Consider the following 15,070-nt stretch of genomic DNA (forward strand, 5'->3'; position numbering starts at 1 on the left):
ATTCATATATGGTTGGTTGACTTTTGTGATTATAAGGTGTCTAATGTTGCCAGATCTTCTGATTTTTTTTTCAGAAAGTCTGAACTTTTATATGCAATCTTCTGATTTTTAAATGTTGGTTTAAAAATAGTGTGAATCAAATAAATATACTAGTTTGGTCCATCTATTGTCAGATTAAATAGCCTCTGAGCTTGACAAGCACTTAAAAGTAAGTGTTTCTACAATATTTGTATTATGCAGAAAACAAGCAACAAATGAAAAATTCAAGCCCCAGATGTACATTAAAAAGCGAGGAACGTCTTCAAGACAAGAATAAGTGAACTCTGCAGACCTGAGCTTTAGCCTCAAGTCTATTACTGAGAAGATGTGTAGGACTTAAGTAAGTCACTTAATTTCTCAGGGTCTTGCTTTTCTCACTTCTGTCATTAGAATTTTGAACAATATTCTCTCTGAGGACTCTTTCAACTTTAAGATTCTGTTTCTAAGCAAAACTGATAATATTAAAGCAAAGGTTTAAAGTAATTGGCAAAGCACCAATTTCTTTGTAAAATAGTCTATTAGTGGCTCTAGCAATGCAGATATTCTTTGACTTTATATATAGAGTCTATATTTTATGTTTTGTATATATAGACTCTAAGTACCATATAAAATAATGTATTACTCATATTACAGATATATCAGGTTTATATACATATTCTAGCATATATATAATAGAAGTTAATAGAATGGAGAAGCAACTTGTTCAGTATGGCCGAGGCGAGTCATTTCAGAGTAAACATATGCTGTAGAGCATTCAAAAAATGAAGAATTATTACATTAAAAATATACATAAATATTTTATGTTCATTATTGCTGTTGGTAAAATGCCAACTTCCAGAATTACCAGTGCAAAAAATGAAAAAAAATATAAATAATATTGCATGATATTATTAACAGAACTCAGTTCATAGCAGATGTCTACTATAATGCAGCTGTATAACTAGCAGGAAACATTTGGGAAGTTAAGACTGTTAAATCCAGTGTTTTCATGGTTAACCTAAACTACTTCCCATCATTAACATTCCCCATATTTGACATTATTGCAATACTATTTGAAAATTGATTGGTGAAAATGCATATTTGGTATGCTTATGTGTATGATTTATATGGGAGCATCATCTTTTAAAACTCAAGAAACAAACAAACAAACAATTAAACACTGTGTGAAGCACATGGTAGGTGTTCAAAGATACTTTTTAAAATGTCCATTAACTAAGCCTCTCCTAAGGAAAAAAAGAGTCAAATATTCTACTTACCTCTACAGCTTCTTCCATCTTCTTTTACTTCAAATCCATCCTCACAGTAACATCTTGTACTATTTCTGACCACTGCACATTTATACTGACAATTCAACAGCTGGCAATTGGGTAATAGTTCTGGAGAAGAAAAACAGAGACACTATGTTAATATAACTGCACACATATGTCCTATTTAAATTTAAATATTGTTAAAATTTCTCAGGGCATAACCACAATAATACAGTTCTGATTGGTCTCCTTGAAAATTTATGTGAGTGGCTGAGAGAAAAAAATGATATCTACTCCCTCTAAAATATGTTGGCTTGTATTTGTTTGAAGTATTGTTAACAAAATTTCAGATCTGTTCAGTCTTTCACTTTTAGCTTATTTTGTATGTTCAAAGTCACAAATCTTTTCAAATTCTGGTGAATTAAATTATTTCAAGAGGAAAAATGTCAACTCAGTGGTTAATTTCAACATTTATACATTTCTTATCTGACATATCAATTGATTTTCTATCTTTTGAGGACTTGTTTTGATTTATAATCCATGTGTAACCTTCATAGCAATCAATGTGAATATATTCCATTTCAATAATTTATTTTTCATTGGTGACAAAATATTAGACAAATACTGGACATAATATATTTCATTATATCTGAACTCGTTCAGAGCAAATACATCATTGAAGCAAAAGTTAGCAAACCCTCAGAATAGATTAGAATTCAATATGATAAATGCATGAAACAGAGATGAAGTGACAGAGGCATATTCATTGCACAATTTCTAACAGGAATAAAATTTGCTAAACTAGAAAAATATATGGATAAAATGTGTGGCTGATTTTGCTGTCTGAAAATGAAGGTATTAATGGATTGCAACAATCTCTTCTCCTGGGGAGAAAAATAAGGGTTTTGAAGATTAAAATTAAATGATTCAAGATATGTTGATAATGGTACAAGTTTAGCTGGTGCTTCAGAAAATACACACACACACACACACACACACACACACACACATATATATATATATATATATATATATATATATATATATAGTAATAAAAATATTTTAATGCTCCAATGTGGAAAAGAACAGCTAGAGCGTTCTAAATAGAAAATTTGCTATTTCACTATCTAAAATATTTTCTTAACCAAATTATTTTTCCATCTCTTTCATGCAATTATTCCATGCATCTTCCCTTAATACCCCAAATCTTTTTCCTAATGGTCACTCACATAATTTGATCCTGCTTCCTACTTTTTATGAGATAACTGAAGCAATCAAGGAGATTTTCCACAGAGTTTTCTTCTCATTTACCTACCTCTGCATATTCCTGTCCTTGCCTTTCAAACTTGGTTGAATTCATAATCAAAGCCTACCTCCCATCCCTGTGCACAAATCCTATCCCCTCTCACTTACTCAAGGATATCACTTCAGCCATTCTCTGCTTATTCTCATAATCATTTTTAAATAATTTATATTAATCAAACAAGAGCCCGTCTCTCTTTGACAATTAAAAATTTACAGAATACAGTCATGCCTATTTGTTTACATATTGCCTGTGGCTGTTTTAACATTACAAAGGCATAGGTGACTAGTTGTCTCAAAGACCTCTGACCCACAAAGCCTAAGTATTTACCATAGCCCCTTACAGAAAGTTTTCTGACCCCTGTACTAGCTTGTTTTCAGCATCAAGCATTCTCTTTCCCCAACTTAAAACCAAAAAACTTTGACCTCACTCCCTCTACTAGTCACCTTTGCAAAATTCCTCTGTTCCTCTTAGTAACAAAACTTACAAAAAATATACATACACTTGCTTTTCTCTGTTCCTATATTTAACCCACTCCATCGAACTTTCACTTACACTGCTCCACAGAAACTGCTTACATAAATGTCTTTGATGACTTTGAAGTTGATAAGTGCAATGACCTTCTTTCAGTCCTCATCTTATTTACCTATCAGCAGCATTTGACAGTTAAGTACTTCCTGATACACATTAATTGCATTGCTTCTAGAACTCACACTCTTGACTTTCCTCCTATTTCACAGCCCCTTTGTTGGAACATAACTACCAGTACCATAACTTGAAAGCTAGTTGTGCTCTCTTAAACTTCTAATTTCCATTTCTCCGTTACAATCAATACTTTATACTAAATTTCTTTCCCCTTGAAATACCAGAACAATTTCTGTTTCCTTGACATAGATTCAACCAATATGCAGATCAATTATATCTGATTTGTAGGCTTGAGTTTCGGGTCGTTGCTAATTATATGCTAATACAATGTTAATATTTAGGTAATGTACAAAGACCAGGATTTTGGTTTGTAAAAACACATTATTAATAGAAAATATGGAATGAATGGTTCTTTGGAAATTATGGAACTTTCGCTTTGCATTATGGTAGCTATTTACATGTTAGTTTCCCTCACTAGTATCTATAGCTACAAAGTATAAGCCGAACATATACCAAGTTCTTTAAATATGCAATCTCTTTGAAACCCTATAACAGTCAAACCTCCAGATATTATTGTAATTTACATTTTACAGATAAGGGAACTGATGGTTGATAACTAATCCAAGATTATTCAGCAAATATATGACAGAGCTGCCCTTCAAAACAAAGTCAGTCTGCCTACAGAGCCTATATTTTTAATACTGCCTCTAGTTCCCAAAGTATAATACAGTGATGGTTAGAACATGGTGTATTTTATTTTTATTTTTCATTCTTGGTTAGTAGTGCACTATAGATAAAGTGTTTTATAATTTTTATAGGATGAATGAATCAATGAAATAGCTTAATTCTAGGATGAGGATTAACACTCCCAGGTGTCATTTCTAGTCCATTAAATTAAACTAGGTCCTAAAGATAGTTCATTTACATCTTCAAATTAGGTAATTGAGTTGTCAAATCTTGTTTGATTATGGTGGAATCAGTCCAAAATTGCCTTGAATATATATGCTACTTTAGTTCAACATTGATTAAGCACCTACTCAATGCTAAGCACTCTGCTGGGGTTCTACACATGCAACATTACTTTAGACAAATTAAGGAATTACAACATGAGTGTGGAAGTGGGTGGGGTTAGGTGGGAAGGAAAACAATGTAAACAACAATATAATTAAAAGCAGAAAATAAGAAATGCTAAATAAAAATACAAGTGACATGAGCTAGGAAGAGAGGGAATCCTCCAGGGACTGGAAATGAGCATAGATAATATGGAAAATAGTTGTGAGAAAAGTTTAATTTAAGCTGAAATTTAAAAGATAAGAAGTGTTCAGTGAACAAAATTTATGGAAGTGCATCCCAGATAAAGCAGACAATATGCAAAAATAAATGAAAAGACAGGAAAGCATACAAGAAATACAATGATAAATAACTACGTGGCTGAACCATAGCGTTTGTAGTGGTAGGAAATGGGCCTAGCATTCTTGTTTGGGGCCAAGTCAAAGTGGATTAATTCTTAAATTAAGTAGACTTTTTAGTTTTGATAATGAGAGTCATTGTTAATAATTGAGGACAGAAGTGTTTGATAGTACCTAATAGCATGGCAAAACATGAGTGAAATATCCTGAAAAGCTACCTGAAGGCCTAGACATGCAAAGGCACAAATTAAGACTATGAAGCTTTATGTGAATGGATGGCCAAACACTTGATGAAAGCAAAATGACAATAAGTTAATAGTACCAATAAAATGAATCAAGAATAACAGGAGGACCACAGTTTGAGGGAAAATAGTAAGTTTGTCTTTGACTGTTTAGTTTCAAATATTGACAAGAAAGGCCAGGAGAGACTTGAGAATTTGAGTGTATCTAAGAAGACAAGTTCGACTAGGATGTAGCTCTGGAAGTCATAAACATAAAGTAGGAAATTAAAGCCTAAAAAAGGAGAGAATCATCCCTTGTAAGAAATATTTGTAATACAAATAAACCTCAGAGATTTTTATATGTGAAAGGCAAGCAGAAGAAGAACCATCAACAAAAAGACCCAAGAAATTATCAAATTTATATACGGGAGAAGCTGAAAAACTTGACAAAATCTAAGGTGGAAGAAGAGTTCATGGAAGTAAGGATAACAATAAATGTTAAATCCCTGGGGAATATTAGATGAATACTAAAACATATATTGGGCTTTCTAATAGGGTCAATTAAGACATTTAAAAAAGATTTCAGTGGGACAGAGAATAGAGATAAATGTAGTAGTAAGGAATTGGGGCAGAAAGAGGAAATAGGAAAGGTTTCTCCTAGAAAAGAATTAAATATATTATGAAATAAAGAGAATAAAGATAGAGGTTTGACTGAATTTATTTAGTCTGGTACCTTAAGGCAGGCATGTTAGCTCAGTACCTTAAATGTATTATTTTTTTCCATATAATTTTTGAGGCCAATTCCTTGTTTGCCCTCACAATTCAAAGTACAAAATCCACAGGCCATTGGTTTCATCTTTCTGCTCTCTCCAAACTTTAAATATCTGGAATATGCCTGCTGAAAATTGTTACCAGCATGGGGATAATGATGAGGAAAATTGAGAAAAAATGAGAGAAATTGGGGAAAAACTGGGTATGAAAGATCAGACCTCACACATGGTTTTGAGTGTTAGGTGGGATCTAGTGGTTGAAAAAAGCAAGAGACAAGGGCAACTCAGTTTGTCGTTCATCAAATTTATCCTCTTTGAGAACTCATGCATGTGCAAAGAGATTGAAAGCATTTTATCAGATGAAATGGTAAATGGTGATTCTTCTAACGCCATGAAGAATTATGAAGAACTAACAAAATGAAAACTAAAATTTAAAATTTGGCTTAACTCTGGGAAAGCAATACTAATTACTGTAATGTAATCTACTTGAGCTGCTTACCATTTATGCTTAATTACATGCAACACTATAATGCTTAAGTAGATAATTAAAAATGCATCAGATTAATTTTGTTAGAAAGCTTATTTGGGTAGAACAGAAATTCTGTACTTGAATTATCTGTCTTCATAGAGTGCTCTGAAGTGTGGTCATTGATTCATGTAACATTATCATTGATTTGGATCTTTGGTTAAAGTAGGAAGACTACCAGCATCTAAGGTGATGAAATATGCAAGTCTGAATCCAGATATATAACATGGTATTTGATCTGTATTTCTTAGCATTATCATAAAAGAAAAGTGTCTTTTTTTAATGAATGGAGAGAGCTATTATTTCAGGAATCAAACTCAATTCAACTGATGAGGACTCTCCTAACACGGACTCACTCCATTCTATGGTATTTAAGGAATCTTTTCTATGCCTTTTTTTTTTTGAAGTTGTAGAGGAGATTATAAAAATGTGAATATATCTTCCTTATCAAATGCAAGTGAACACCTTACAAGTAATGGGCAACTTTGAGGCACTAAGCTCCTAAGCCATTCTTTAACTTAGAAATAGATTTCTGGATTTGTATTATTAATAAATAGTAGCAGAGATTCTAGAAGGATAGAAAATTATTTCATGCTAAATCTTACATCTCTTTCACTACTTGTTCTTTTTTTCTAAATCATGGTAGAATACTATAAATAAAGCCTTAAGCGCTAAAGCTAGAATACCTAAGTTCCAACCCTGGTTTTATTAATTTCAGGCTATGTGAGTGTGGGGAAAAAAAAAACAGCTAATGTTCACCAATCCTGTTTCCTCTTCCTGAGCAAATAAAAAGATTAATTTTCCCAGTTGACTTACATTATGTTGGAATGATGTATCTGGCACCTAGATAATGCAACATATGCGAAATTAGTGTGTGCCACTTTTTGACCTGGGCTCTAGAGCATTTTGACACTCTCCTACTCTCTACTTGCCAGCCCTCTAGATGCAAAGAAGCCAGCAGAAGACCCAGAGAACCTTGTGCCAATAGTCCTAAACTGAAGGGAGGCTGAACAGCAAACATCCACTGATGACTCATTTGGATGTTGATGTGAGTGAAAATTTGGATTTTTGATGCATTCAACCCCTGAAGTACCAGGGTTGTTTTTACATAATACTATGGTGATGGGCAGATGATATAAGTTATCTATAATTCTCTTTCCTTATCTCTAAAATGGGGATAATAATAGAAGCTCCCTCATAGGGTGGTTGAGATGCTTAAATGAGGTAAATCATACAAAGTTCTTAAAACATTGCCTGACACACGCAATTCTTTGCATTTTTTTTTATTTTCCACTAGCATGTTACCATTTAACTTGTAGTATTCTCATCATAATTTATATAATTTTCAAGTCATTTGGAGGTATGTTTCTTTTTATAATAGAATGACTTTCTCTTTCATGCTTTTAATGTTGAGTGTTATATGACATTTAGTTCTATCTAGTTTTGCCCTCAAATTACTTGTGCATCTTTCGATGCCTTTGGTGGGGGGGGGTGCATTCATTCATTCATTCATTCTCTTAAAGTCTTTACCTGAATGAAAAATCACCAACAGGGGAACACTAACCATAGAAAAAGAAGGTTTTTCTATACTGGCTAACTGGTTTCTATGAAATATGAAGAAGATTGCTCTCTGAAGCAATGTGCATGCATACTTAATCTGCTACATACGGACTGACCAATTAGTAAATCAGACAAGAAATTTTTATCAAGCACTTATGCTGGTTTGCATCGTCTTTAGGGGTGGTTTTGCTTTTTGACAGCATTGGGATTTATAACACATCTCCAGAATGTATGCAGGCTTAAGATTTAGAAAACACAGATAAATTTTGCTAACCTGCCTCAGAGTAAAAACAAGACAGTAGAGAAGGTGATTTGAAGCTGATAACCAGATACCAAAAATTACAAGTTTTTACTGGTGGGAGGTTTCTCCCCTCATTAGTTTATAGTTTACATAAATATTTCTAAGCCAGAGAACCACTGTTTGCCAGCTTGTATGTGTAGCCATTGGTTCATTCATGGTGCAGTCAATAGCATTATGCTGGCTACCTTTATGATCTATAATTGAACAATTCACATTGGTCACAATTCACATTGATGTATTGGACTTAGCAGGACAGTGAGAACACTACTGTGCTGTTTTATTCATGTGCTTCTAGGTTATATGTTTCTCCCTGAGAAGAAATTAGAACTTTTATTAACTCTTTGGAAATACCAAAAAATATAGGCACTTTCTAAATTCATAAGTTATCTGAGACATTATTTTACAAAATGGGATAGTGTTTAATTCCTAATTTTAGTAATCAAATCACTCCTTGAATTTGGCTTTTACAAAAATGCCACTTAACCAACAACTATAATCATAGTTATAAGGAAAAATATTATTTCCTTATGTACCACATTAAAAAAAAGTATTTCACCCACTTTTTATATTTGGAGATTGAAAAGCTGATGCAGCTACTTACCATGCCAGACAGTCCCTCTTGTCAGCAGGACGTATGCATGACATATTTAGAATGGTGATAATTTGTGTCACATCATTCATCCTCTCACCCCTGTTTCCTTGGCCTAGTAAAATGCAGTGTGAGCCGGCTTGCAGAGATTAGGCTGCTGCTTATGACTACCAATGTGGATGTCTTCAGAATTCTTTGCCTAGTGCTAAACTACACAGTCCTGGCTTCAAATTTTCAGTGTGCTCTCATATATAAAGATACAACATTAAGGCATTTTTTGTTATTATTTCTATTTTTATTGTCATGGTATAAATTTACATACAAATTCATTCCTTTTATGTACAGTTCTATGAGTTTTGAAAAACACATTTAGTTGTATAACCAATACCACCATCAAGATCCAGAACAGGACCATGATCCCAGAATATTTTCCTGTGCCCTTCTGTAGTCAACTCATTTCTCCACTGCCAGATTTGGCATCACTGGTCTGTTTTTCATCTCAATGGTTCTGTCTTTCCTACCATGTCACATAAATGGAATCATCCAGCTTATGGCATCTTTAGTTAGCATAATGTATTTGAGACTCAGCCATATTACCTTATCTGGAGTTCCCTCCTTTCTATTCCTGAACACTCTTCTATTGTATGAATGTATTTCAGTTTATTTACCCATTTCACAAGTGGCAGATATTTAAGTGACTTTTAATTTTGAATAAAGTTGCTCTAAACATTCACATGCAATTTCATGTAAATACAGTTTATAATTTCATTTGAGTCAATCTGAGATTGTTGGTTTATGTGGTAAAATGATGTTTTACTTCATAAGAAACTATCAAATTGTTTTCCCAAGTAGCTGTTCCACTTTGCATTCCTACTACCATTACATATGAAGAATCATCCAGTTGCTTGGCTTTCTGCCCAATACAAGTTATCATCAGCTTTCAATTTAATTTTAATTTTTAGTCACTTTATTAGGTATTCGTGAGGGTACTTTTTGTGGTTTTAATTTGCATTTCCTAATGACTAATGATATTGAACATTTTTTCATATATTTTGTATATTTTCATAGTTTTCCATTTTTTATATATTTTTCAGATATTTCACATACTTTTCATTCATATATTTTTGGTGATGTGTCTGTTCTTTACTCACTTTTTATTAGGTTGTTTTCTTGTTGAGTTTTGAGAAGGAATATATATAATATACATATATTATAATATGTATATATATTCACCTATTTAATAAATGAACATGGCAAAGCTGTCATTTCCTAATTTTAATTTTTCATGTTAATACTACATAAGGATTTACTACTCTTTTAACAAGGAAAAGCATAATTCTCTATAGTTTAGATGTACTATTATGAGGCAGAACCTATAGGCTAAACATGAAGTTTGAGAAAATATTCTGTGAACTGAGTCTGGGGTTTATAACAGATTGCATATTTCTTTTTCTTTTCAATAATGTTCATGTGTGTGTACATGTGCACTCAACATCCTTTTTGGTAGTTGTATATTATTCCATTTAGGGATAAATAGTAATTTAATGAGACAATTCCCTGCTGAAACACATCTAGTTTATATGGCAAATATAACTATATGTTTAAAAAATATTTTTATGGGGTTCCAGGGTGGCTCAGTCAGTTGAGCATTGGACTCTTGCTTTTGGCTCAAGTTGTAGTCTCTGGGTCATGGGATCAAGCATGGCATGGGGTTCCATGCTTGGCGGGAGGGGGGTTCTGCTTGGAATTCTTTCCCCCTCTACCCTACCCCTGATCACATATACTTTCTCCCTAAAATAAATAATATACATTTATTATATAGTATTAGATATATTACATATTATATACATGTGTATATAAATGTGTATATATATGTGTGTGTATATATATGTGGCGGGGTGTATACACACACAATTATTTTTTTACACTTCCTTCTGTACTGATTAGGGTCCTATAACTAATTCTCACTGGAACATGTGTGGACATGGTCTGTACTACATCTACATCAGAAGATTAAGAGTGCATGTCTTCTCTGCATACATATTTTATTCTCTTATTTATTATCTGGAAAGGGATTTTACTGCTCTGCTTTTACTGTTGTTTTCTCATCTCCATCTATACCAGGAATACAACTTTGAGATATGCTACCATGTATACTTTGAAATGTATAAATAAAAGCTAAACTAAAGTAACAACAGCAACTTGAGAGTGTACTGCACTAATGCTAAGAGAATTTTACATCTTATATTATGTCTACAAACCAAGGGTTTACTTAGTAAAGGAGTTCCAACTATCTGAACTCATTGGATAACACTAAATAAAGAGCTGTTTCTTATGGATCTTTAAATAAAATCATTTCTAACAATTTAGCAACTTTAAGTTCTCATTTCTTTTGAAACTCTTCACTATAGATGGCATCCAGCATTCTAAAATTCAATATGCAAAATTTTTAAAGTTTGTGTCATATAGAAAATTAAAATCTAGTTACCAAGGTACAATCAAATGAGGAGAGATTAATTTATGTTGTGAAAAGACAGATTTGGCTTAAATAGCCACTGACAAAATTTGCTAACTAATTAATGCATAATCTGCAGGGTTTGTACAACAACAACAACAAAAATGTTTACCTAAGTTTTATCTATAAAAAGATATGAGAAGATAAAGCAACACATGCTTGTGTAAGGTTTTCTTCTTAGAACAGTAAAAGGAGGGATCCCTCGGTGGCGCAGCAGTTTGGCGCCTGCCTTTGGCCCAGGGCGCGATCCTGGAGACCCTGGATCGAATCCCACATCAGGCTCCCGGTGCATGGAGCCTGCTTCTCCCTCTGCCTATGTCTCTGCCTCTCTCTCTCTCTCTCTCTCTCTCTCTGTGACTATCATAAATAAAAATTAAAAAAAAAAAGAACAGTAAAAGGATAATGACATTGCTAACTTCATTGGGATGATGTGAAGTTTAAAGACTGTGATTCAACAGAAGTGTTCAGTGTCTGACACTTATATTATTTACTATAATAGTAAATACCTATTATACATTGGCAGTTATATTATTGCCACTATAATCATCAACAACATCTACACCAATAAAATCCAGTAACTTTCACTTCCATCTTTTATTTATATGGAAGAAGAGATTAGAGATGCATGGTATCTTGAATTGTACTTTAGTCTTAATGGTGGAAAACACAGATCTATTAGTGGTATCTCTTCAGAGATACCACAACTATTGACTGGATTCTTAACCTTTCTGAGCCTTAGTTTCCAAACTAGAAAATGTCTTGATAAGATTTTATGAATATTAAGAGACACAGTGACTGTAAACATGCTTTATAAATTGGAGAGTATCATGTAAATGATGAAATTTGGACCAGCATAGGGAGAGGTAAGGGAGAGAAAGCTAATAACTCTAGGTGTATTGGATTGATGAAGCCAAACTGTCTTTTGGCTTATACATCTTGTTTTAGTGCTTTGCATTTGATTTTACAGTAAGGATGGCACACTAGATTTATTAATAATAAACTAACCAATATCAAGTCTTTGTCTGGTTTAATATATTTAATTTCAACCATGAAAAACTATGCTTGAGGGAAAAAAAATAAGCAAATTTACCATAAGGCCCAGAGAAGAATACAAGTAGAAACTGCAGATACCTAGGAATGGGGTTTTTCATGTCTGGAGGTAGAAGAGTAAAAAAATGAATACACAGTGAAAGGACAATATACATATAAATTATATAAGGGTATTACACACCTATATAAGACAAATATAATAAGATGGAGGTAGAAGTAGCAATTGGGTTAGAAGAGGTGAGGCAGCATAAATAAACATCCTTTGTACAGGAAATTCATAACTTCTAGCAATTTCTGCACATTTAGTAGGTAAGAAGTACTTGTAACTAAATCTATTTGGAAAGTGAAGATAGACTTGTTTTCATTTTAAAGGACAAATATTTTCCTTTTTTTTTTTTTAACATTGTCCTCTTAAATCATTATATTAGTCCCAGGCCATAGGAGGCAACAATAACGAGTTCAACGCTATGAGAACAAAAAAAGCAAAATGCCACACAGTGCCTGGCACATATCAGGTCAAAAAGTTCTCTATATGTTAAACACAGCAATTAAGCACTCCTATTCACCTCTGTGCTTTGCAGTCTTCAATAAAATGAAAGGGATGGGAAAGGCACACACCCACAAAAAGCAAGAGAAAAAGAAAAAAGACTAAAACAGACAAAAGATGGCAGCAAAACTTTAGGAGCAAAGAAGCAATAAAATGAGTGTTCACTAACTTAGCCCTTCATAGTCCTAAGGAGTAAAATATTCTAAGCCAAGGATTGAAATAAATGAGAGGGATGATGATGATGATCAAGGCTGCTGTCTTCTAAACACATAGATTGTGCACAGCACAACTCTAGGGGACACTACTAAAATAAACTTGGATGTGAATGGAACTCAATCTGTGCCACATGGAAACCCTCAGAACAGAGCCCAAACACAAGTGTATAAAACACCAAAATCCTGGAAAGCCTCAAAAACTAAAGACAACTCCTATCTCTGAAAGGGGTGGGAGTGGGAATAAAGGTCAGGTAGGGATGTAAACTGAATCGGTTGAAAGGAAAAGTGACACCTTCCATATCTCCCCCTCTTTGCAGCTGAAGGTTTATTCTCTGAAGAGACAGAATTAGACCAATTCTTATCTGGAGAATTATAGGAACAGCATTAAAAACAGGAGTAATACACACAGAAGGTGAATAGATGGAGAATTCTGGGCTACAATTGCTTTCATCCAGATCACTCACCAAGGCAGAAGTCCCAAACCAAGAAAATCAAAGGCAACCACACCCACCTAGAAAGCCACTAGTAAAGCAGAGCTATAACTCTAAGAAAGTGGCGCACTGTCCCATCTTCAGCTCCAGAGCAATGCAGAGATTCTTCCCAGGATGAATGGCAGGCTTGAAAAAAGAACTGTTATTTTCCCCAAGAGAATTAACTGGCTTTATTTGGAACAGAGTATGCTGAAGTTCAAGCCTAAAAGGTGGTGTCCAAGACAATGGAGATTTTGATGGCAATTAATTAAGATAAAGATGATGGCTCCATGGGAGCAATAAACTAAAACATAGGTCAGCTAGAGTTGGAGGACAAAGATGGCTAAGAAGAACTTTCTAGAGTTGGAACAAAGTCTACTTCTGAAAAGTGGACAATATTTTATTGGGTAAAACTGTGGAGGAAATTATGCCAAAATGCCTTTTTATTTGAAAAACAATAAAATTGGTGTATGCTAACTGCTGAGTGCAATACCAATGTGGCACACACTTAATAGATCAGGTAAACAGACAATCAAAGAGTACCCTTAGAAAGCCACTGTTATCCCAAGGTGACTGTGCACATAACCAGGGCTATACCCTTAGGGGCATAGAGAGGCAACAGCAGAGATCCCACACTGTGTGGGAACTAAATAGTCAAGATAATAAAAAATTAAAACATGCAAGACAAAGAGACAAAACCCACCAATTACTACAATTAGGGACAGAGAAGAATAATGTCCAGAGTTTTTAAAATTTATTATCTAAAACTCCCAGTCTTCAACTAAAATATGAGGCATGCAAAGAAACAGGAACCTGTGATTGTACACAAGTGAGGAAAAAAATAGGTAAAAGAAATTGCCTTTCAGAGGGCCTAGATGTGAAAATAAGCAGACAGAGATTTCAAAGCAACTATTGAAAATATGTTCAAAGATTTTTTAAAAATTGCTTAAAGAAGGAGAGAATATGATAGTGATAGCACAGGTGTCAAAAGGAAAATTGGGCTTCATCAAAATTAAAAACTTTTTTACATCAAAATAAACTATCAGTGTGAAAAGGCAATCTACAGAATAGAAAAAAGTACATATAAATATTTTTTAAAATTATATACCTGATAAGGGATTAATAACCATAATTATAAAGACTTCTACAACTCAACAACAAAAATCAAACAACCCAATTAAAAAATGGGTAAGGAACTTGAATAGATACTTCTACAAAAAAAAAAAATAATAATAATTGCCAATAGTCAAATGAAAAGATGTTCAAAATCACTAATCAATGAGAAATGCAAATCAAAACCACAATGAGATACATTTCACACCCATTAGAATGGCTGTTCTTAAAAAAAAAAAAAATAAGCTAACAGTGAAATCTGGGTGGGTTAGTAGGTTAAGTGTTTGACTTCAGCTTAGGTCATGATCTTAGGGTCCTGGGATCCAGGTCTGCGTCAGGCTCTGTGCCCAGTGGGGATTCCTACTTCTTCCTCTCCCTCTGCCCCTCTCCCAGCTTAACAGAAAATAACAAGTGTTGGCAAGGATATTGAGAAATTAAAACACTTGTATATTGCTGGTAGGAATGTAAAATGGTGCAGTCACTATGGAAAACAGTATGGTGGTTCCTTAGAACATTAAACATAGAATTACCATACAATCCTGCAATTCTA

The 15,070-nt window shown here is 33.6% G+C and overlaps 1 protein-coding gene across 1 annotated transcript in view; it reads right to left on the bottom strand.

Moving 5' to 3' along the window:
- Nucleotides 1-15,070, bottom strand: part of LOC129495604 (low-density lipoprotein receptor-related protein 1B) — a 1,831,349-nt gene that overhangs the window by 989,477 nt on the left and 826,802 nt on the right. The window contains exon 4 of the mRNA XM_055303278.1: nt 1,296-1,415. Within this exon, the coding sequence (XP_055159253.1) occupies nt 1,296-1,415 (120 nt within the window). The remainder of the gene's footprint in view (nt 1-1,295; nt 1,416-15,070) is intronic.

The sequence above is a fragment of the Nyctereutes procyonoides genome, unplaced genomic scaffold (assembly GCF_905146905.1).
Source record: "Nyctereutes procyonoides isolate TBG_1078 unplaced genomic scaffold, NYPRO_anot_genome, whole genome shotgun sequence".
Lineage (NCBI taxonomy): Eukaryota > Metazoa > Chordata > Mammalia > Carnivora > Canidae > Nyctereutes > Nyctereutes procyonoides.